The sequence below is a fragment of the Hippoglossus hippoglossus genome, chromosome 22, assembly GCF_009819705.1.
Source record: "Hippoglossus hippoglossus isolate fHipHip1 chromosome 22, fHipHip1.pri, whole genome shotgun sequence".
Taxonomy (NCBI): domain Eukaryota; kingdom Metazoa; phylum Chordata; class Actinopteri; order Pleuronectiformes; family Pleuronectidae; genus Hippoglossus; species Hippoglossus hippoglossus.
This window is the reverse complement of record NC_047172.1, coordinates 5,336,775-5,359,308: the sequence shown is the minus strand read 5'-3', so window position 1 is coordinate 5,359,308 and position 22,534 is coordinate 5,336,775. Positions and strand designations below refer to the sequence as shown.

The 22,534-nt window shown below is 43.9% G+C and overlaps 1 protein-coding gene across 1 annotated transcript; it reads left to right on the top strand.

Moving 5' to 3' along the window:
* Positions 1–2,476: 2,476 nt before the first annotated feature.
* On the top strand, positions 2,477–7,090 carry zfp36l1a (zinc finger protein 36, C3H type-like 1a). Its single transcript, XM_034576073.1, is given in 3 exon segments — positions 2,477–2,656; positions 3,794–3,844; positions 3,847–7,090. Coding segments are annotated over 3 exon segments (1,119 nt in total). The 5' UTR covers positions 2,477–2,605; the 3' UTR covers positions 4,864–7,090.
* The last annotated feature ends 15,444 nt before the right edge of the window (positions 7,091–22,534 follow it).

Sequence of the window (22,534 nt, the reverse complement as noted above, 5' to 3'; positions counted from 1 at the left end):
GTGTTAAAAAAGTTTTTAGAAATCAAGTGGAGTGTGCAAACTTCTGTGTCGCAGTTAGAGTAGGTGGGGGGTTTACTCTCCGCATCTTTAAAATAGGAACACACCTGACATTTCCCCCGAGAGACAAGCCTGGTTTTTTTTTTTTGTATATTTTCTCTTTGGCAGGAAACAGGTGCCTCCTCTTAAACCTGGAAGGATAAGCAAGTCGCACAATATCAAGCAGGCATGATACATCTGAGAGTATTAAAGCAAACAACTGCGGCGTGTGAGGCTTCTTGAGGCCAAGGTCCAGCACAGGGGACATTTCCATCTTAGTCAGCAGCTTGTTGTTGAGTTTGGTGCCCCGCTGACCTTGTGGAGTTCAAATCTGCTGCGAAGTTTCCTGCCCTAACATCACGGTCCCCTGTGCATTGGCTGTACTGTAAATAAACTCTGGCTTTGATTCTGATTAACGTCTGACAAGTACGAGTCCTTTAGGTCCTTTCACACCTAGACAGATTTTTTTGGGGGGATCGCTGAAACACACAGAACGATCCCTTTATTCCTCAGAGGGCCACAATCGATCTGATCCACTCAATCAATCACTGACAAGCCATTTGAACTGCAGATGTGATTTCCAGCAGGTCTGTCATCCCACCCTGTCGTCTGTGAAAACAATCCAGGGGGAGATTGCTCTACACAGCCGTGGCTCGTAAAACTCTTTTTATGTTGAAAAGCACACCCTCGCCCCTCTCTCTCTCTCTCTCTCTCTCTCTCTCTCTCTCTCTCTCTCTGTCTGTCTGTCTGACTGGGTCCAGAGTAACTTTGTACTTTTCTTGAAAATGCACGGTGGCAGATAACATTCTTGTTCTCTAAGGTCAGCTCTTGAAAGAACTTTGGCTGGAGATGAGGAGAAGTTCGCCTCCATCCAGGGCCTCGTGTCTGCTCTGTTCTATCTCAACAAAACTTCTACATTTCAGTGCAAAACCCAAACTTCCCTCTGTCTCCTCGGCGGCTGCTCGCAGCGAGACAAAGCTCTCCACCCCCCGTGTGGCTCCTGTGTAGCCAAAGAAGAGGAAGGGGAAAGGGAATGTTTTGCCTCTCTCTCCCCACCCCTCTTCCCTCACCTCCCTGGGGCAGTGCTGTGTAGTAATAAACGTCTCCCATAAATCTCCCCCTCACGCCATCATCCCCCCTCCTCCAACTCCAGCCCTTTTTTTTGTTTGTTATCAGCTTCTTTTCTTCTCCCCCCCCCCAAAGCTTTCTTTCCTCTCTCCTCCTCACTATTGCAACCCAACCCATGACACTGACTCTGCACATGGCCGATGGCTGCTCTGTCATGGACTGAGAGGCAGGAGGAAGATGGACCACAATAGGTCTCACTCTCCGCAGCCATGGCTTCTTTTATACGCGGCTGCTGGTGTCATTGTTGACTGGCTGTGGTTGAATTCGGTGAGATCACTCGCAGTATCAGGTTATCGAATGCCTGATGAAATGACATATACTGTACGTCCATGCACACATTCAGCTGCTTTATACCTGCTGGTGAGGAAGGGGAGGGAAACTGTGGTGAAAAGAGAGAGAGACACACACAGGCGGAGCGAGAGAAGAATTTAAACTGTTGACAGGAAAGAGTTAAAATCTCTGGCTGCCTGAATTCACCGGAAAGTCCCACCAGTGACGTTACACTCCAGCAATTAAGCGTAAATTAATTACAGAGTAGTGGATGGTAGCTGAAAATCCCGAGCACAGAGCAGCGCCTCCCAGTAAACAACTCCAGACAGTTTAAGCAGCAGATTTCCATAAGAGAAGAAAAGGGGCATAAAGTTGTAGCCTACACTTCACCACTAGGATTTAAAAGAAAAAAAACTACTGAAAGTTTTATTTACATACTTTTACACTTGTGGATTAAAGTAAAGACACTCGAACAAAGTTATAAACAGAACACGTACAGTATCACCAACTTTAATAAACAACTTTAACAAAGTGTAAATCTCCTCTTAAACTAATAAAACTTTTTATTAACTAAAGAGTTTTTAGTACATGTAATGTTTATTAGATTCTATTTTAACTCGTCGTATGTGTTTTATTGCTACTTTGCTCTATAATTTCCCAATTTGGGATCAATAAAGTGCATTTGTCTATCTATCTATCTAGATAAAGGACTAAAAACTAGATTTGGTTTCACTTTGAGTTTCTTAGAATTAAAATCATTGAACTTGTCTGGCACTCAGGCTGCAGCCTGCAGCAGTGGAGTGATCTCAAACAAACTGTCAAAGCAATGCAAGTTAGTCCAGCTCATGAGGAAGAGAGAGGAGGGAGGTGGGGTGGAAGGGAGGAGTGGAAGGGGAGGAGGTGGGGGGTAGAAAAAGTTGACTGAAAGTTGACGCCCAGCGCTTGAGGCTCCTCCTGCAACGGATTAAAAAGCAAATGTCGGGGCTGGTGCAGGGCAGAGGGGGAGTTCTGCAGGGTCACTAAATACACAGGAGCAGCAAATCCCTCAAAAAAAAAAAAACCAAAAAAAATTACCCCCAGAAAAAAAGAGAAACCTCAGCAGAGACCTGCAAGCAAACTTTCTGATAAGAGTCTCTTCTCTTGCTCCGACTCGAGTCCGCTCGCTGCAAAGATGACCACAGCCGTGGTGTCGCCTTTCTTCGACTTCGAAATAATGAACAAGGTAGAGCTGCACAAACTTCTGTTCCTCTCTCTTCTCCCCTGTCTCCAGAGCCGAGCGGCACCGGGCCCGGGGGGGGGCCTGTTCGCTGTGCGCCGCAGCCTGTGGAGGAATGACCGCGGCCCTCGGCTCCCTCCGCCCGGAGCCTGTTGCTCTGTTGCTCTGCGGTTCTGATTTTTGTTTGTCGCTGTTTGTTTGTGTCCTCCTCTCGTGTACACGTCTTTTTTTTTAAAGTGTGGCGGGGACTCGAACGTGTGTTGCTGTGTTTAAACTTTTTTTATTTTCCAACCCCCCGTGACACGTGTGTAAAAAGTTATAATTTGAGGGTTTGTTAAACCGGGTTTTGGTGCAACACGGGTGTGATTCAGTCACTGTGTCTACTGTCTACATTTCACTGTGGAAGTGGGAGCAGTTTTGCGCCACTTTTTTTTTATTTTTTAATGCTGCTCACAGAAGCAGCCACATGCTCGCTAATCATTGACCAGATTTGTCTGGCTTCAACCTCCTCCTGCCCCTGTCACACTCTTCAGACAATAACTTTTTAACGATGGAGACTAAACCCTGTTGGGACATAAGAACCATAACTTCCCTCCGGGTGGAAAACAAACTGCCTCATAGTCTTGCATCTATTTTTCAAGTTTGTTAGATTTCTTAACAAACTTTGTGAGATTTGAATCTGTGCTGGTGGTAGTTCTCATGTAAAGCAGCAGCAGCAGCCTGGCCGGTGATTTCCTGCAGTGCATTGAAAAGCAGATGAGTCTTTTTTTTCTGTTGTAATTCAGCAGGATGCTCGGCCACTTTCATTCTCTTTCAAATGATGCAGCCGCTCTGTGGCCACTGACTGGCCTCTCATGTGCTGCTGCTGCTGCTCCATTTACTAAACAGGCACACATTCCTCACCGGGGCAACTTGCCAAACCAGCTGCTGTTCTATAGGCCTGTATCCGCTCATGTTGTCAGAGCCAAAGAGAACAGTCATGCAAGTGGAGGCTGGGATTTTTTCTCCCTCCCTCGCTCGCTCTCTCTCTCTCGCTGCGGCCCTCCAACACTCTTTCGTTTCAAGACCACGTTGTCAGTTTTGGTGAATCCGTGGAATGTATTTGTTTCTAATGGTGCGTTTTTCTTTTGTGTGTTTTTACAGAACAACAAATTGCTCGGCTTCAACAACAACCTGGGTGCCCCCCATCCCATGGTCTGTCCCCTGCACTGGGTGCCAATGTGCCCATCTCCAGCCCCACCGGAGCCCTGCTGGACAGGAAAGCGGTGGGATCTCCCTCCGTGGGAGGTGTGTACCAGCGGCGGCACTCTGTCAGCAGCACAAAGTTCTGCCAGAACCAGTTTCTGAACAGCCTGAAGGCAGGGGACCACTGCTCGCTCATCTCAGGGGTTGGCAACGGCAGCAGCAACAAGGAGAACCGAATGCGAGACCGCTCCTTCTCTGAGACAGGTGAGAGGCTCATCAACAAGTGCCTGGGCCCTGCCAGTCCCACCGGCAGCAGCAGCCAAGTCAACTCCAGCCGATACAAGACGGAGCTTTGCAGGCCCTTCGAGGAGAACGGCTCCTGCAAGTACGGCGACAAATGCCAGTTTGCTCACGGAATCCATGAACTGCGCAGCCTGAGCCGCCATCCCAAATACAAAACTGAGCTGTGCCGCACCTTCCACACCATTGGTTTCTGCCCATATGGGCCTCGCTGCCATTTCATCCACAACGCTGAGGAGCGGCGCGGACCTCCCCAGCAGTCCTCCCCTCTAAACTCTTCCAACAAGATAGAGAGGCCTCGACTGCAGCACAGCTACAGCTTCGCAGGCTTCTCCACCTCAGCTGGGCTGAGAGACAGCCCCACCTCAGTCACCCCTCCACCTATGTTCTTCCCTGACGAAGTCTCCGACTGGCCCAGCAGTAACCCCTTCACCTACTCCAGCCAGGAGCTGGCCAACCTGTTTGGACCCAGCCTCAGTGTCGGCCCTTTAGGCACAGAGCCCAACAACCCTGCACCTCCCTCTCCAACAAGCAAACCTTACTATTTCAGGCCCATGTTGGAGTCCCCTCAGATGTTCGAATCTCCATCCAGCCCTCCTGACTCCCTGTCAGACCAAGATGGCTACCAGAGCAGCTCTGGAGGCAGCCTGAGTGGCTCTGAGTCCCCCACGCTGGACACCACCCGCCGTCTTCCCATCTTCAGCCGCCTCTCCATCTCTGACGACTAAACTGCAAGCACCCACCAATGACTTTATGTTTGATGACACAAAGAGAACACGGCACTCCCCTCTACCTCTGCCCTTCTCCCAAGCCTCCCCGTCTTCTCTTCACTCAACACACCGTGTCAGTTCCTTGTTAGCATCATGAGGATTTAGTCAATTAAGGGAACTCAAATTATCATTTCATCCATTGATCTGCACCGCAAGTTTTAAAAACGTAACCTGCCATGTGTCATAGTGCCAAAAATGGAGAGGAAATTGAACAATGAAAAAAAAAACACACGAACAAGAATTGACTGTTTTTCCCAGGTGCCACTTGTTTTTCTTTTTCTTTCTTCTTATTTGTTCTTGAATGTGTAGCAGCACAAGTGGCCTTGGAAAGGGGAGTGCATTGCACTAGCCCCCTAGCCCCCCCCTCCCTCTTTCCCTCCCTGACGATACCACTTCCCCCGAGCTAGCTAGAGGGTGCTCACTAACGTAAGTGTAGATTTACCGCAGCCGTTTTTACAGACTGAGTTAAGACAAAAGGAGAGAAAAATAACAGACCCTGAAATGATATGAATAGTTTTTAAAAAAGAAAAAAGTGCCTGGGGCGGTTTTTGCATGTGTTTAGGGTGAATGGACTACTGTTTATTTTTGGTTCTTTCTCATTTGCCCCCCCCACCCCCCTGTCACGGTTCTTCTCGAGCCCGTCTTATGTAATTGTGGACTGGGTGAGTCTGCAGGAAGGACTTTGAACTGGAAGTTGGTTATGTTTTTTCCCTCTTGAGTTTTTCTCCTCCTGTTGCTGGTCACTGGCTTTTTTTTGTTTTTTTTGTCTTTGGGAAGGAAGTCTTGATATCAAACTGATCATTAAACCTGTAGGACTGTAGTCCCACTTCTCAACCCTGCCTCCCCTCCCTTCATCTTCACCGATCTGGGGAATTCCAGCATTCCCATGGTGCAGTTCTACATCCTGCGACTTGACGAGATCGGATCTCCAAGCTATTTTACTTAACTCTCCCCCCAACCCCTGCCCCCCCAACCCCTTTAAAAGCCTGCTCTGAGGAGCTTTCTGTACTCATTACATCCCTTTTTTTGCTTTCTTTATTTGATAATTATTTTTTATTAATGTTATTATTACGGTTATTATTATTTGAAAAAACTTTCCAGACAGAAGGTTTTCTTGTCACTGCTTATTTAACTTATCAGAACATATTTATTGGTGATCATATGCATTTTTTGTTAATTTTGTTTTGTATTTATCTGGATAATGAACAATAGAATATATTTTCTTTTATGTTAAATTATGATCTTCCATATTAATCTAAAGATTGTGAAGACGTTTTTGTCAGTTTTCCTTTTTTCACAGTTTAATATATTGTACTTCAATGACTTGTTCTGCAACTACACTTTGTCAAAATGAAACTTAATTTAAAGCAAAAAAAAATGCAAAAAAAGATGTTTTGCGTTTTGATTATTTATTGTACTTTTTTCCTCTACTCCCTCTTATTGGACTGCAATTCCATCTTAGCTAGATTTGCTTGTATTCATTCCTGATGTTTCCCTCCCCCCCCGTGCCTTCCAATAACCAGACAGTAACAGAAGTCGACTGTTTTTTACATTGATTCAACTCCTCTGTTTCTTGTTCTCTGATCTTGCCCCAACTCTAAACAGAAGTATTTTCACAGTACTTGGGTAGATGGTGGAAATGAAGGGGTTCTGAACAACCTCTCACATCACTGGTTAAGGGGAGAGTCTCCAGCTTGGAAGCCTGGTGGTGTTGAAACATCAGCAATGTTCTCACACCCAGTCTGTTTATTACAAGCAATAGCTGTGACCAAATGGGTTGAGGAAAGTTTATCTAGTTTTCTTTTAATTTGATTGGATGCTTGATGCACTTGCATGGCGCCCCCCCCCCCCCCCCCCCTGGCCCGCCCCTCTTGACCATTGGAAGTGCCTCATTGAATACATTCCAGGTAGCTAAGGCTTCTGTGGCCTTTTATATTTGATAAAAATGGAGGAGAAATAATTTTTTAAGTCACTTGTCTTGCCTTCACGTGTTTGGAAGAGGTGAACAGATTTTGACACAAAGAAAGTAAAAACTGTTGAATGTATTTTTTCAGCCATGTTTTTTTTTTTTTCACTACAGTAATTTCTGTGAGTTAATATGGAAACTGTTATTTTTTTTTTTTTTTTCTCTTTTGTAAGTATTGATTGCAGTTAAGTCAATAAACCCCATATTTTTGGAAAAGTTGAACTGTGTCATGAACTGTGTACAAGGGTTGTGTCGGAAAGTGGTGCACATGTAGATGCTTTTAACACCTGAAGCAGATTCTAACAACTACAGCCGCACACTTATTAATTAAGACTATTAAAAGACAATATTAGGGTTAAATAAGATACCAACTTTTAATTTAGTCTCATATGGGTAGCATAAGAAGAGACGGGCCATTTTAATATCAGCGTAATACAGGCCATGAGGGACTTGTGTTGTTTCAGCTGTGCCAAAGCTTTTTATCAGAGGTACAAATGCAACTCATTCCTCCCCAATCTAAAAAAGATATGACTTTTACCTTTTGAACTTGCCTGAAAAATGTCATGTTTATACATTTTCTTCAACATTAAAATAGTCCAGTGACAGTTGTCTGAACATTCACAAATACAAAGTAAACAGGAACTTCTAGTGGTTAATTCGGTTAACACTTTAAATAATAAGAAATATTGGCCTCAAGTTGTTAACCACACTAACTGACCTAATGGCGACAATGTCAAACTTTGAACACCAATTGTTTTTAGGATGTATTTTTTATAAATGTTAAATTTAAAAGTAAGATCAAATAAAAAAGGGAGATACAAGAGGCGGTCTGTGCTTCTGTGCAGCTTCCAGCACTAATGGGAGTTTCACTGTGGTGGAAGTTGATTGGTGGTGATCTGCACAGAGAGCAGTCAGGGCTATTGACCTGCGGATGATCAAACTCTAAAATCGAGAAAGGTTTAGTTACGCAAAGAGAAAAAGCTCCCTGGTTTCAGCTGAAGTATTGATCCGGGGGAAGAGGAGGGGGCTGTAATGTTTCCAAGAATAAAAAAAGTGTGACATGCTGAGGTTATGACCCGATCGGTGATCCTGAAGCGAGCCAATCGATATGTGTGAGGACATCCCTGCGAAGAGACGTTAGTTATCAGACTGTCCAGCTCCCTGTGTGGTCCGTTTTTTGTGTATTCTTACATAAAAATAAATGGAGATAATCTTTTTGAGCAATAACACAAGCAGAATGGTATCTTCTTTCACTAACAACATAATGTGACTTCCCCTTTTAGACTCTCAACTCAACATCCACACTGCCTCTGTGTTTCCTTGCTCTCTGGACACTTCCCGTCTGTCCATGTTTATATTCTCTCAGATTGCAAAAAGGATCCAGGACAGGAACTCCCTTCCCTCCATACAATGGTGGGTGCTGACCCGTCACAGCTGACCCATAGAGGCCCCCTTGTTGCTTTATTCCAGAGAACCTGGGCCTAGTGAGATTCTTGTCTTGTTCCTTTGCTCCCACTAACCCTCCAGCAACATCTCTGAACCAGTTGCCTGCCTCCTGAGAGTCTGACTTTACCGCAGGGCCCAGTCAGTGTAAGTGCAAGCACCTCTCATGCATTCCAATCAAGTTAGAGGGGAAACACAAAATATTGCTTTGGTTATGACTGGTTTTCGGATGATTACTCACCACCTCATATTGTTTTATTCTGTGTCATACATTATTGAGAATCCCACAACATGAATATTCAGTTAATACTACAAATAAAACCACTGAATTTAAAAGCAGGCATCAACAACTGGGCTGGCAGCAGAAATCCTGTTCTGGAGGTTTTGTGTGAAGCTCTGGAGACCACAGGACCTGTTTTAATAGCTGAAAAACATACTTAATACTGTTTTATCAGATCTATAACGTTAACAAATCTTTAGCATGATTTCGTTTGGTCTCAGGGGAAAGGTTGGTGAGATGTTTCTGAAACACTTCTCTTATCCATCTACCTGTCTTGTCCTGTTTCTCTTCACACCCTGGTAGCTATCAATAAATAAGTTTGTCTAAAAATAGAAAAGGCCAGGCCCTGTGACACGATCAGTTAATTTGGTCCGAATGAAATGATTCATTGGCGTACCTGTCTGTCACTAACCGACTTGCATGTCTGCACGCACCCTGGCCCTGCTCTCAGTGCACATGACCAGAGTCTTCACAAACCGGAGAGGCCTACACTGCTGATGCAGAGACGATGACCCGAAACTTTGACAAGAGGGCTGAGAGGGGGGGGGGATGTATCCACTGCATGTCTTAAAAAGTGTAGCCTGCCTTTGCTAGCTTCTCCAGGATTACCAACCCGAGCTTTGAATGCCATGTTTTTAAACTGTTTGGTTTTGACAGCACTGCCCTTCACAAATCTCACAAGTCTACCGGGACATCATTACCCACAATATTTACATGCATATATGTCTCTCATAAATACTTTATATGTCTCTGGAAGAACAATTTCCTTTCCTGTGATGTAACAAAGTCATTTTCATACTAAGTGTCTTGTTCGTGGAAAAGCAAAAGGTTTCCACTTACTACATTTTGGGTTTTAATAAGGAAATAAGAGAAAATAAACATTCAAAGTCTAATGTGTCTGAATCCTAAACCAAACCAGGTGAGCACAACTCATGCACATCATGTTCCTTTCTTGCTGCAGCCTTTCAGAAAAACTTGAGCTGCATGCAGTTTGAGGGGACATAACAGATGACTGTTTCCTGTTTGTCTGTGGTGGTGCGTGTGTGTGTGTGTGTGTGTGTGTGTGCGTGTGTGTGTGTGCACAGAGTCACCTTGACATGAAGAACAAGGAAGTGGGTTTCTGAACCTCCGGCAGCAGGTCTGAGGGTGGCAGAGCGAGGGGTGGGGTTGTCTCCTCTTTGATATGTCGTGGATAAAGACAGAAAATCTTCCATTACTTCATCACATTTTACTGTGCAGGGATACAGATCAAGCTTGTGGTTCGTTTACTGCTTCCTGCACAACAGGATAGAGCAGGTGTGTAGTTTCACTCTCAGAACCCAATCTCCATTCACCTTTAACCCTGCGGAGTTGAGCAAGAGACTGCGGCGGCATGTACACTTTGTAAGTGTGTTATCAGAGGCAAGTTTACCTCTTTGTTTGAGAAAGAGGTGAGCAAACAGTGCTGGATGTGCTAACTGTGCTATTTTCCTTATCTCGGCTCACAGCTGAGAGTGGGGTATGGCTGCAGCGCGGCGTGCATGCATGTGTCTGCACCGCTGCAGTGTGACGGGTGATGTGGGAGGGATAATTAATCACCAAGCAAGGGCTGAGGTCAACAATGAGTGATGGGGACAGGTTAGAGGCTATTCAGAGGCCGCTTTGTCTGTAGAGAAAACAGAGATGCACGACTAACCTCCTTCAGACACACATACCAGGTCTCCACATACCTGCATCAGAAACATCCACCCGAGTTAAAGACTGCACTCGTAACGTCACAGGCGGGATAAGATGTTCCTCTGACGAGTGACAAACACTGACCCTTGGTGAGATCATAATCCCACATGATAATAGTTTGACATTTTTGGAAATAACTGCTCTCTTGATTTACAGTATATCACTCTCAAGTCTCTTATGAAGCCATAAACACCACCTGGTTAGCATAGCTTAGCAGAGGGAAGCACTAACTCCTGACTCTTGGGTACAAACTGAAATTTGACACTTTAACTTGGAGGTTATGTGCTGGATTATTTCACTTTCCATTGGTCACCTGGCTGCTGGTCCTGGCCAAGAAATAGTTCCCTTGTCAAATAGCAAATTGTCATTTTAACACTTTGGTTTTTGTGAGCGTTAAAGTTGTTGGAAGTAGAGTTTGTTAGGGTTTTGACAAATCCAGGCTAGCAGGCTACTTCCATGCTAGGTTAAGCTAACCAGCTGCTGGTTCCAGCAACACATTCACCACAAAGACTGACAACAAACTGCTCGAAAGGTCAAACTATTACATTTAAGCGAATTTGTTTTCTTGTCCATTGGAAATTAGATTTTCAAACTAACTGAACGTGTACTGTAGTAAAATGTAATCTTTGTCTTTACGTCTCTTCTGACCTCAGTAAAAGAATGACGTCTGCACAGTCTGCTTGTTGTCGATAATGGAATATTTGTGGCCTGGCGAGGCAAAATGTCAACCTGTGACACACCACTGAAGAATGAAGTCACATTCCCCTGAATTCAGGCTTTTCTACATAACAAAAAAAAAGCCCATAATGACAACACAGGTACAGACTCAGTGTCTAAAACATACCTCAGTGAGACATGTGTCTGTCACAGTGATCGAACCTTTGAACTTGATGTGACAGGAGATGCTCGTAAACCTGCCGCTGCTGCTAAAGGTCGCCTCTTGCTCATGCAGTAGTGAAAGTACAACTTTTACTCTTTTTGTCTGCACTCGCTTTTAAGTGGGCTGCTCTGTGGTCGATTTGCACCGAGACTTCACAAGTGGCATCGTGGGGAGTTAAGAGTCTTGTTTTCACAAATATTGAAATTCTTAACTTAATTATGGGGATCTGTTTTATAATTTGTGTTAACAAGGGGCCTTCTCATCCCATCTCTAATCCCTTCCTGTCTATTATCAGCCTGCAGCGTATACAGTGTATTTCACTGTTTGGGAAACTTCTGAATACAAAACAACACTGATTACTGTCAAATTGTGGCCACTTTCATTCGCCAACTCATAATTTTACCTTCAAACAGATGAGAATTGAACATGTCAGCTAAAACTACCGTATTGCACCATGTGTACAGTAGCTTCCTCATTATCAATAACGTCAGTATTGTCCCATTCTCAGGCTGAGAATTTCCCCTTCATACATGTTTCTGGGTAATCAAATATTTCATACAGTATCTCCTCAGATGATCATGCTTTAGCAGTAAGTCTCAAGCTTTACAGTTTGCACTTTAGTAATCACATTGCTCTAATCTCAGTATATGTGACACTCGACTTCACGCAGTCATGCAGTTTTCTCTACTGCCTGCAGCAAAATGGAGGCTTTATCTTTGTATGTCTATGGCTATATGTGTCATTGTGAGACTGATTGCAGATCAACAAAGTCAACAGTCACAACCACTCCCTGATCCTGTGGGTTAACCCAGGCAGTCCACAGTCTTATTATCTTGGCGACTGAGGCTATGACACACTGCTTACCGAGTAATGACATTAGCCCTGCAGGATCCAGTGTCACATGTGCTTTTCTTCCCTCGGGCTAAGTGGCAACCCTTGACCTGTTGAAGAAAGGCAGAGAAAACACATATGTGTTGAGCAGAGGAGCCGAGAGCTGAGGAGGCTTCAGCGGACGGCACTGGTGATGGCCGTCTGACAGGTTGTGGAAACACACCCTTCCACTCCTTAGTGTGACAGAAAAACAAACACAGAGCCACCAAACTCTCTCTGAGCTCCGCGCTAATGGACAAGCGATGACTTTTTCCTAACGAGTCTGACTGGCCCGCTGGAAACAGGAGACGAACTGGCCAATGGGAGAGCCGGTCCAGAACCTGACACTGTTGTGCTTTAGTTTTCTGGTCCACTGGACTGAGTGAGTCACTCCTTCAGCTCTTCTGAGTGTCGAGCCACTTGGCTCTTCCTGTCTCATGACTCCCACCAGCGAGGCCTGATGGGAGGGGAGAGGCCTCAGTTAGCAGAGCAGCACCTGTTCAGGATTTTCATTTACAAGTTTATTATCATTTTGTAGTTTTGGCCATAAATTCTATCAATTATGATCAAACTATGCTCACCAACATCATTATTTGTTTCTGGGAATATGGCAACAAACCTAGAGGTTAGCCCGATTATCTAGTTTTGACTGGTCAAATGAAAGACTGATATCCCTTTTTGAACCATTTTACAAGCCTGCAGAGATAAACTCGACAACATTTCAATATAAAAAAGGCCAAATATTATAGAATGTGCAAAAAAAAAATAAATGTAATGTTGTGTAAGATCATTTAGTTTTTTCTTATTTCCCAATAAATGAATCATCGTGAAAGGACTCCGAGGTTGAGAAGTACAGATCTAAAGCACTTTATCAGTAAAGCCAAAAGTGAACAGACCTGAAATATTGGTAATAATCCATCATTGCACAAGAAAACTATGTGTGCACAACACGATAAATTGATCTGTCGAGGTCAGGGTAATATTTTGTTATGTTGCCTGAACTCAACAATTGGTAAATGCTGACGAGTGAAGTTGTGTACTTTCACAAACACACCATGACACAAAGTACAGTACATACACCGCCTGCAAACTCTTCTCTTATTTCCGTCAGTGTGTGTGTGATGCATGATAGGGAGGGAGGTTAGCTCGAAGCCACTGAACCATGTTAAGGCTAAAAGCGGCACGTTTCCTCCTTCACATGATTCTCAGGTTTGTTTTGCAGCATCTGTTTCCTCCAGTGAGCAGCAGGACTGGAAAAAAAACGTTCTCACTTCTTAAGCGTAGTTTTCAGTATCTAACCACTTCACTGCTGACTTGTACGACCTCAAACGACACAAACATCACACTCCGAGTAGTAAACACACTCCTACTCGCCTAACCCACCTAAGACAGGCCTGAACAATCGACTTACAAGCCGGTCTGAGTAACTCGGGCCTTTCAGAAGTATAAGCAAACAAAGATGACATCAGTGATAGTTTTCAGGAAGTCCTTGCTCCATCTAGTATCAAGGCCAAGTCAGCTGTGTGCACAGGTGATCATCTTGTTCGACCGATTTCCCAACTCAGTCACATGATGTAGGTGACAAAAAGATATGAAATGGAAAAAAAAACGTGGTTACAAGTGACTTCAAGGCCAAAAAAGTGGAAAAGGTGAAACCGGGTGCTTGAAAAACAAAGAAAACAGATAGTGAGAGACAGAGGATGACAGGACTTGCGTCTCACTCGTGCAAATATAACCATGGCTGTATCATTTTGTTGTTTGAGTTGTAAACAAGCCCTTGAAATCTGGCCTTGCGAGGTCAGGGAATAGTTAAAAGTGATCTCTCTCTCTCTCTCTCTCTCTCTCTCTCTCTCTCTCTCTCTCTCTCTCCCTCTCTCTCCCTCTCTCTCTCTCTCCCTCTCTCTCCCTCTCTCCCTGTGCGTATTTCACAATGATCTGCTGGCAGAGGCTGAGAGAGACGAAGATAAGAACTGACTGTGAGAAACTGCAGATCTCACACCCACTCACTAGGAAAGAACACACAGAAACACCCAGGCGTACACACCGAAAACATGTGCAGGAGCCTGCATGCACACACACATAACCAAGGTGTGTGTGTGTGTGTGTGTGTGTGTGTGTGTGCGTGTGTGTGTGTGTGTGTGCGTGTGTGTGTGTGTTCATGCTCCGGTTCACATGTTGTAAGCCTGAACACACAGAACAGAGTCCCCAGTAAAGGCGCATTTAAGAGTTTACACTGGGTTCCCCCGGGGACGTACGTGGGGCTCGTCATATTTGAGGAATTCGGCTGTAAAAACACGACACAGATTGTTTGGATGTGTCTGACTGCTGTTCGGATTTTCTCAAGGCGAGTCTTCCATTGAGATAAGGCCCCGGCCTGAAACATGTCAAGCTCACTCCTGTCTCGCACTCACCCCGGAGGCTCACCTGCTAACCTGTTGCAACACGCAGGTAGGCAGGAAAAAAGGATTAGAGCGTAACTTTACACAAAGGCCTTGAGTAATGGTGGTGTCAGGATATTACTAAAACAACCATGGCAAACTCAGCGTGCCCACAGTGTAGTGTCTGTCTGAGACTTTTTGTAAAGTTTATGAGACGGTGACAGATCAAATTGAGATGATTACTATTAGCTGGGGGCTTTGACTGGGTTGGGAGTGGTGGAGTTTAGATTTTGAATCAGATATAAACCACAAAAATGAGGACTTTACTCTTCCAACTGAAACGTGGGGTAACTTTTGAAAGACAAACTAACGTAATAGTCCCATGGAAAGTTGAATTCAAAAGCAATTAATCACATCACACCCTTGTTTAATTCCATATACTCCCAGTTCTTGCTGCCACACATCCTTACTTGTTCTGGTTTGACTTCTAGCGAAATAAAGGTAGCACAATACAATCACAGTTGAAAATCTGAATTTGTAAGATATCGCTGAGTCAGTTTTACCGCTGTGTGACTCTTGTGCTACTCGTACAGCATTTTAAGTATGTTATTTAGTATGTTTAGATTATATAAGTAAATCAAAACCTCCCTTTACTTCCAGCTTGTGGTCCCATATTCTTGTTCAGTAGTCATGTAGCTTAAAGCTGTATTTAAAGCAAGACCAGCAATATACAGTTAAAGTTAAATAATAGCAATAAAACTTGAATACGCTCAGATTTTTGGTTTGACCTCTAGCTAGTTTAAGCTCGCAAACATTGGAAAGATATTGCTAAGTCCCTTTTTTGCAACTTACGCTACTACTGCTGTATTTTGTTTCGGCGTTTTGCTGATAAAAAAATTAAACTCTGTGTTTTGTTGATCATATAAGTAAAACAACAAGTAAACTCACTATACCTCCAGCTTGTTGTCCCATATTCTCTTTCATTAGTCATGTTGCTTAATGACGTCTTTTAAGCAATAACTAGCAAAACACAGTTACAGAGAGAAAATCTGATTTAGTATAAGCTCTAGTTTAATTGAATATGCTTTAGTTCAATCAGATACAAAATGCTAATGATATTTCTTGGTACAGCCTTAGTTGATCTGGTTTGACTTCTAGATACCTGAATAGACAAAGACATTTGTGTGACAGTTTTTGGCATTTTACAGATGCAAAATAAAGCTAATTGTCTTCTATTATCATATCAGTAACACATGAAGTAAACTCACTGTACCGGCAGCTTGTCACGTATTCTTGTAGCAGCTTGTCATGTTGCCTAATGTCGTCTTTAAAGCACAATACAGTTACAGTTGCAAAGCTAAATAAAAGACTTGTTTAAATGAATACGCTTCAGGTTAACGTAATTGAATATGAGTTTTCTCGGTATGGCCTGTTCTGCAGTAATTGCTAACTAACTTATGGCAGCTAATGACTAACGACGCAGATAGATTATACTGCATAACTGACATAGTTACTGACTGCACTTGTACTGTTGTTGCATCGCAGTTCGAATTAAAAACACATTTTCCAAGTTGGAATTCTGTGTCCATGTGTTAGTTCTCTCACTCGACTACACATATCACTGTCTTTGGTCTAGAGATAAAACGTTTTTGATTATTCATCTCCAACAAGGGTGTGTATACATACCTTTATCTAATTAAATGTGATTTAGAGCAACTAATGTTGGATGGGATGTCCTGGAGTTATGTGTTTGGATGTCAATTGGCAAATACCTGTTTGATTGATGTATTGATTTCTCCGTCACCCTCTGTCATTTGATCAAACAAATCCTGACACCGTTCATATTTTCTGTTTCTCTTGGAAATAAGTCTGATTATGACAATTTACGATTTTCTAGCTGCTGTTTAAATGTGACTTTAACGCTGACTCAACTTATTGTTGGAAAATTCATGTTCAGCCGCTGTTACAAGTCATGTTTGAGTCTAAATTTGAAACCTGGTAAATTCCTGGAACATATTGTCTGTAGACTATTTGCCAGGTCGTGGCGACCTGGCAAAGGTTTTTGGATCGAAAAGAAAAACATCTAACACACATTTCACACATCTTTCAAAGTGCAAATGCAACTTTAATGGATATCTTATTTGGCATTATTTCGATCTTAAACGCTTTGTTTACTAAGAAGTGATTTGGACTTCCCGTTAAGGATTTGAAACTCAAGACATGCTTTGACAAGACTTGGAACGACCTCAAAAGACTCTTCTTGTTTCTGAATCTTCTTAACGAGAAATCTTAAACCACCTTTACAATGGCTCTATGCGGGGGAACAATAACCTTGTTCTCAAACGGGAACTCATCTGGCTTTTCCACTCTGAAAATCAGGCATCATTGTTATAAGGGCACGAGAACTAACAGGCGAGAAGGGGGACGTGGTGTATGAGGGCAGGCGGAGGCCCAGAGGAAGGCCACAGCACAATGCAAGACAGAGGAGATCTCTATAAATCACAGCGCTAACCGATTCCCCACCTGTGTCCGTTGTCTTCCCAGAAACACACAGTCACACAAACAGCTGCTCTGCAAAACCATCACGTCCATGATGCTCAGACACACAGTCACACAGTCAGGACAGTTGGATCTCAATTTGTACAGAACAAACTACGCCTTTAAGGGAGATATTGTTTCTTTGGCGTAGGATTTTTCGTATAATGTCCCACAGTGGCGCGCACACAGCTGCACGAATCCAGGCTTTGCACACGGGCGATCAAACAACTCAGCCATTAATTTGATTAGAAGGCTCTGAACAATTTCCAGTTTTCAATCTTTAAAGGGCATTGTGGTCTCCGCCAAACCAAAAGCCTGAAGTAAATTAACGTCATCCATAAACCATCAACAGTAAGACAGTGCCATCCAGATTTATAGTATTTCCCAGCAAAAGGTCGTCAGTGTTTTTGGAGGTGATGCATTACGTTTTTGTGTGTGTGTTAGTGTGTGTGTGTGTGTGTGTACAGTATGTACAAGTCTGCGGCGTATGTAAACACATCCAAAAGTGTATGAGCATACAAACACATATGTGTATGAGCATGTGTGCTGAAGGGGGAGGGTTGTTTACTCGGGCAGCCTCTCAGAGAGTGTTTCCTGGCCGGCTCCCACTTCCTGCCCCTGCGCCTGGAGCAGCAGCCTGTCTAGTCAGCCACCTAGGGCTGACAGGGAGACCACATGCTATAAGACTTATTGGCCTACTTTAGAAGACCTATGGGAGGGAAGGGGACTGGAGGCTCTGGGTGGGGCTGGGACTGTTTTGAAGGGAGATTTTGGGGTCTAGGGGGTGTCTGATTTTTTTTTTTTTAATAAAGCACTCAGCCTCGCTCCGCTCTCTCCTTGCTTTTCTTCTGAGTGCTTACAGCTGCAGGGATGGTGAAGGGGGGGATAGCGGAACAGAGCGAACAGGCTCTGCATAGAGAGGGCCCTTCATGAAGTCACATCTGGACCTTTACCAAAGAACTCAATAGAGCCGAGAGGCTAATGAAAGTCTTAAGTTATGTAATTGAGCTCTTCCATGTGCACCAGACGGTTCTGTTGGCTTGATCTGCAGCACAGGATGTTAGAAAAATCCTATGGACATTTATGTCCGTCACGTAGGCCTGCAAACTCAGTGGCGCTCATGTTGCTACTGTCATGTCTGTAACAGCTTTTGCTAACACAGGATTTGGGTAAACTCGAGCTCCAGCCTCATACATGAAATCACTTCAGTGAGAGACTTGGCCTGTGAGGCATAACAAACAGGGTTTGACATTTACTGCAACTCAAAGGCCTGCACAGATTGATTGGCCTGTGTTGTTTTGCTGCAGTCAGGCTTCCAGTGTCCGGCAGCAGTGGAAAATCACAAGAGAATTACGAACGTTAAGTACAGCACATGATTAAATGTGGTGTACAATGATTCTTTTTGAACTTTGAAGTGTAAACGATTGCAATGTAATTTTGAGCCTTCCACTTTATGACAAACATATGTCTGCTGGTGTATTGTTATGTTTCACAGTGACTTGAGCAGAAACACTGTAAAATAAGCTGCCTGGCTGGTTATGAGTGGAAGAGGGAAAGAGAGACCTGCACTGCAGGATTACATGGTGGGAGGAGGAGTGGTTGAAACCCCTCATATACAGTATGTGTATGTATGCCTGTGTGTGTGTCCATATGTATGGAACAACTGTGGCATGGGTAGGTTGTGACCACAATCAGATTGCCATGGGGTCTCCGGTATCAGCCCCAGCTTTGATTTACCTTCCACAGCCGAAGGCAGAAGAAAGAGAAGCAGGCGAAGCAGAGGAGATGCTCCTGAAATGAACACCTTGGTAAAACCTGCCGCTGTATAAAGTATCAGTGCTGGGCCTCTCTGTGGCACAGTGCCAGCCCTGGAGCCACTATCACCTCCACAACCACCGCACTTCTGTGCCTTCCATTAATAAAGGAGAGAAATAACAGCGACGGAGGGGAAGATGGGCCAGGGCAACGATGCATTACCTGCCAATTAGAGGAAGGGTGGAGGCAATGAAGGGAAATGCAGGCCATATGGGAGGCTATGTGAGAGGCTACCTGACCCAAGGGGCCCACAACTCTCACATCAACACTCCTTGCCAGACTGGACCTGTTTGAAGTCTTACATCATAATGCTCTGAATATCACCCTCTTCTTCTTCTTCTTCTATCCCCACAGTCTTTCCCGCCTCCACTCCTCCCCTCTTGCCCTCTGCTTTCCACCCTGAGAACACAACCGCAAAGTCAAGGCTCCAGCCAAGACAAACACAGCCCAGAATCAAATCAATTTCCAGAAGTTATGGTGCAACTACGACAGCTTTAACATGCTACTGACAAGCTGCATGACATAGTCCACCCTCATGAGCGAGTGAAGAATAAGGGGCGTTGCATCTATACTGCAAATGATCAGACACACAAGAGACATAACATTGCTTGGAAATGACAAAGTCCTTCCTCATGCATCCTTTATATAACATGCCTTAGTAATCCTGATGATTATTCCTTGGAAGTTGCTCAGTGGAATCAAGCATGCCGTGACACAGATCTTTTATACCGAGTCATTACAGGGTCTTTCCTTGTGTTTTCCGATGCTTAAAGAGAGAATTTTCCAAACATTTCCTTCTGGTAATGGAGCTCATTATTGCAACAAGTGGGGCGTGAAAAAAAGGTCAAAATAATAGTTTAGGAAAAACACTTTCTGAACCAGTTTGCATAAAGACTGGAAACAGGGGGAAACAGCGAGTCTGGCTCTGTATCAGACTGCCATCACCTTGATTATGACCTGGTGATTTTTAGTGTGGCAAAATCTCACATTAGCAGTAATCCTGGATTAAATTCCCATTCAATCACAATTTGGCAATTTTACACTTGTTATTAAACAAACAATATGTAGCATGATAGCGGGTGAGTTGTTTTAGGAAAACTTTGTGACTTGACAGAGCCAGGCTAGCTCTGTTTTTACGCTACACTCAGCAGAACGTCTGCTGGCTGTAGCCTGATACACGGAGTGGAGTGGTATCGATCTTTTCATCAAGCTCTTTACGAAATACGCAATAAGCAAATTCGCAAAATTTCCGACTCTGTCTTTAATCAGTGCACGCACAAACACACAGTGTGCAGCGGCTCTTCTGCTGGCTCAGCCTGGCTAGTGTATATGAGCGGCTCGTGGCCAGGTCTACTCAGAACCAGAAGGGCCAGCAACAGCTCTGTGGAAACACTGACTCACCAGCCAGGGGCCTTAACTCAGCTCTGCCTCCTCCTCACAGCTGGCTGATGGAGGGGAGAAGGGGGGGTGAGAGAGGGTGGATTTTTATTTCTAAAACACCTTTATTGTTACCACACAAAACAAAACACAGCTAAAACAAACTTCACCAAGAAAGCTTCACCGCAGTCCAGAGGAATAAATTTCACAACTTGCACACAAGAAAGCCTCAGAAAAAGAAACAGGAGCGAGAGAAAAACAGACAGACAGAAAGCTGTATCATTAATGTGGTTGGACCCCTGGGAGACTGCTGGCCCATCATAAGCCTCTTATTAGACGACTCTCCTCAGAGAACCTGTGGTCTAATCTTTTAAAACTCTCCCCACCCGCTCCCTGCATGCTCTCCCACCGGCTTATTAGTCGCAGCTCTGTTTTTTAGTGCTTCAGCGTGGTAAATGGACTTGTTATACTTCAGGCTACGTGTTCAAAAAAATGCCCAATCTGAATTATGGCAGAAAAACACAGGACGAAGAGGTGTTGAGGTGTCGTTAGAGTGACACCGTTTTTTTTTTTCTGTTTTGTGCTGTTGCTGAAAGCTAAATCTTTCATCAGCCTAGCTTTGCTCAAACCTGGTACAAGCAAGGTCAAAATCACAGGCCCCAGCCTATACACGCAAAAGCACTTAGAGGGAAATCATACTTGCCCGAAGCAGAACACATCACGGTGTACAAATGTGTGCGTAAAGTCTTTGGTTTAATATCATTTGTGTATTTATGTTTCAGGTCAGAGGTGTCCTGTTCAGCTCAACGCTGGAGGCCAACAGCCAGCTGGTTTTTATTTTAACCAGGTAGTTTTACCTTAAACCACAAAAGAGGAATGAATCACTCAAGCACTGACGTTCTTGGTGCAATAATTCTTGACTTAAAGGGGGTAAACAGGAAACAGCAGTGATAAAGGAAGTCGCAGAGTAACAACAACAGCAGAAGCAGCACTATCTGTGGTGAAAGAGGCAGCTCTGAAAATCTGAGTTCAACTGTTTGTTTGCCTGTTGACTACCTTTTGTCTCAAGTATCACTTCCGCCATGAACTTTAAGCATTTCCACTCAGTCAATGTTTACATTTCGGTGATAAAGGGAAGTTTAGCAGTTGCAGCTTGCACTCGAAAAAAGGTTTTGCAGAATCACATAGATGCAGATTTAAATGTTTTGTGAAATACACTGTTTTCATTAGTTTAAAAGCTTGATACCATCTTTGCAGAAAATATAGGTATAAAGCCTGGCTCAATTAGTTAAATTAGCTTAGCAAAAAAAACAATGGTAGCAGGGGCCAACAGCCAACCAGGTCCTCTAAAGCTAACTAATTAACACACAGAGTCACACTGACTTTAATCTTTTTAAAAACAGGGACAGTTTGTTCAGGAGAAAGCAAGACCTGACACTATACTGTTAGTGAAAACACATGTTGCTATCAGTTTGTTAAATGCTAATGTTCACTGCTATTGGCACCAAAACATTAAGTTATTAACCTCAACTGTATCAGGATGGAGGAGACAGAACATTTTGAAAAGTGGTGAGAATAAAACAAAGCTCACTTGTAAGCGAGGGAATTGTTTTTTTTGTTATTTGGGTTAACTCAGCCCGAGGTTGTAGACCAAACATCTGAAACCCAAAAAAGAAAAATCCCAAAATCTTGAATAACAGCTCCAGCCTGTGTCTGTGCACCTACACCCCCAGTGCTGGCTCTCCAGTGCAGGATTCGGTGTGAATCTGAGTTCCAGCAGCTGTGACCAGGGCTGCAGAGACCTCTTGGTCTCTAGGCCAAGTTCCATGTCCGCTCTGATTATAGCACCAGAACAATGCGAGCCATTGTGGCGCAGTGAGCGTAGAGACTCAACAGTTTTCTCCATCATCTCTCTCAAATGTTCTCATTCAACACACACGCGCACACACACATAATAAACACACTCACTCAAAAGTGCTGTAATAGACTACAGTGTTAGGTGAACCACATAAAGGTAAAAATGTATGGTGTGTTTTTTTTTTGAGTGAGCATGAAATATGGTTGACTGGGTCCCTGGTGTTCAGGCAGCCTGCCAAGACTTGAAGGAGGGAGTTGAAATTCATCACACACACACACACACACACACAAAGACACACACCCACGCACACTCGCTGCAGGAGACCTCAGGCCACAGGGGAAGAACAATCTGACACGCCACACAGCGAGGCTCTCTGCAATTAGACAGTCACTTTATCACACTACAAACCTCTCTCTTTCCATCTCTTTCTCTCTCAGACGTACGCATGCACACACACTCACACACACACAAACACAATTAAACAAACACACAAAGGTGTAATCACTCA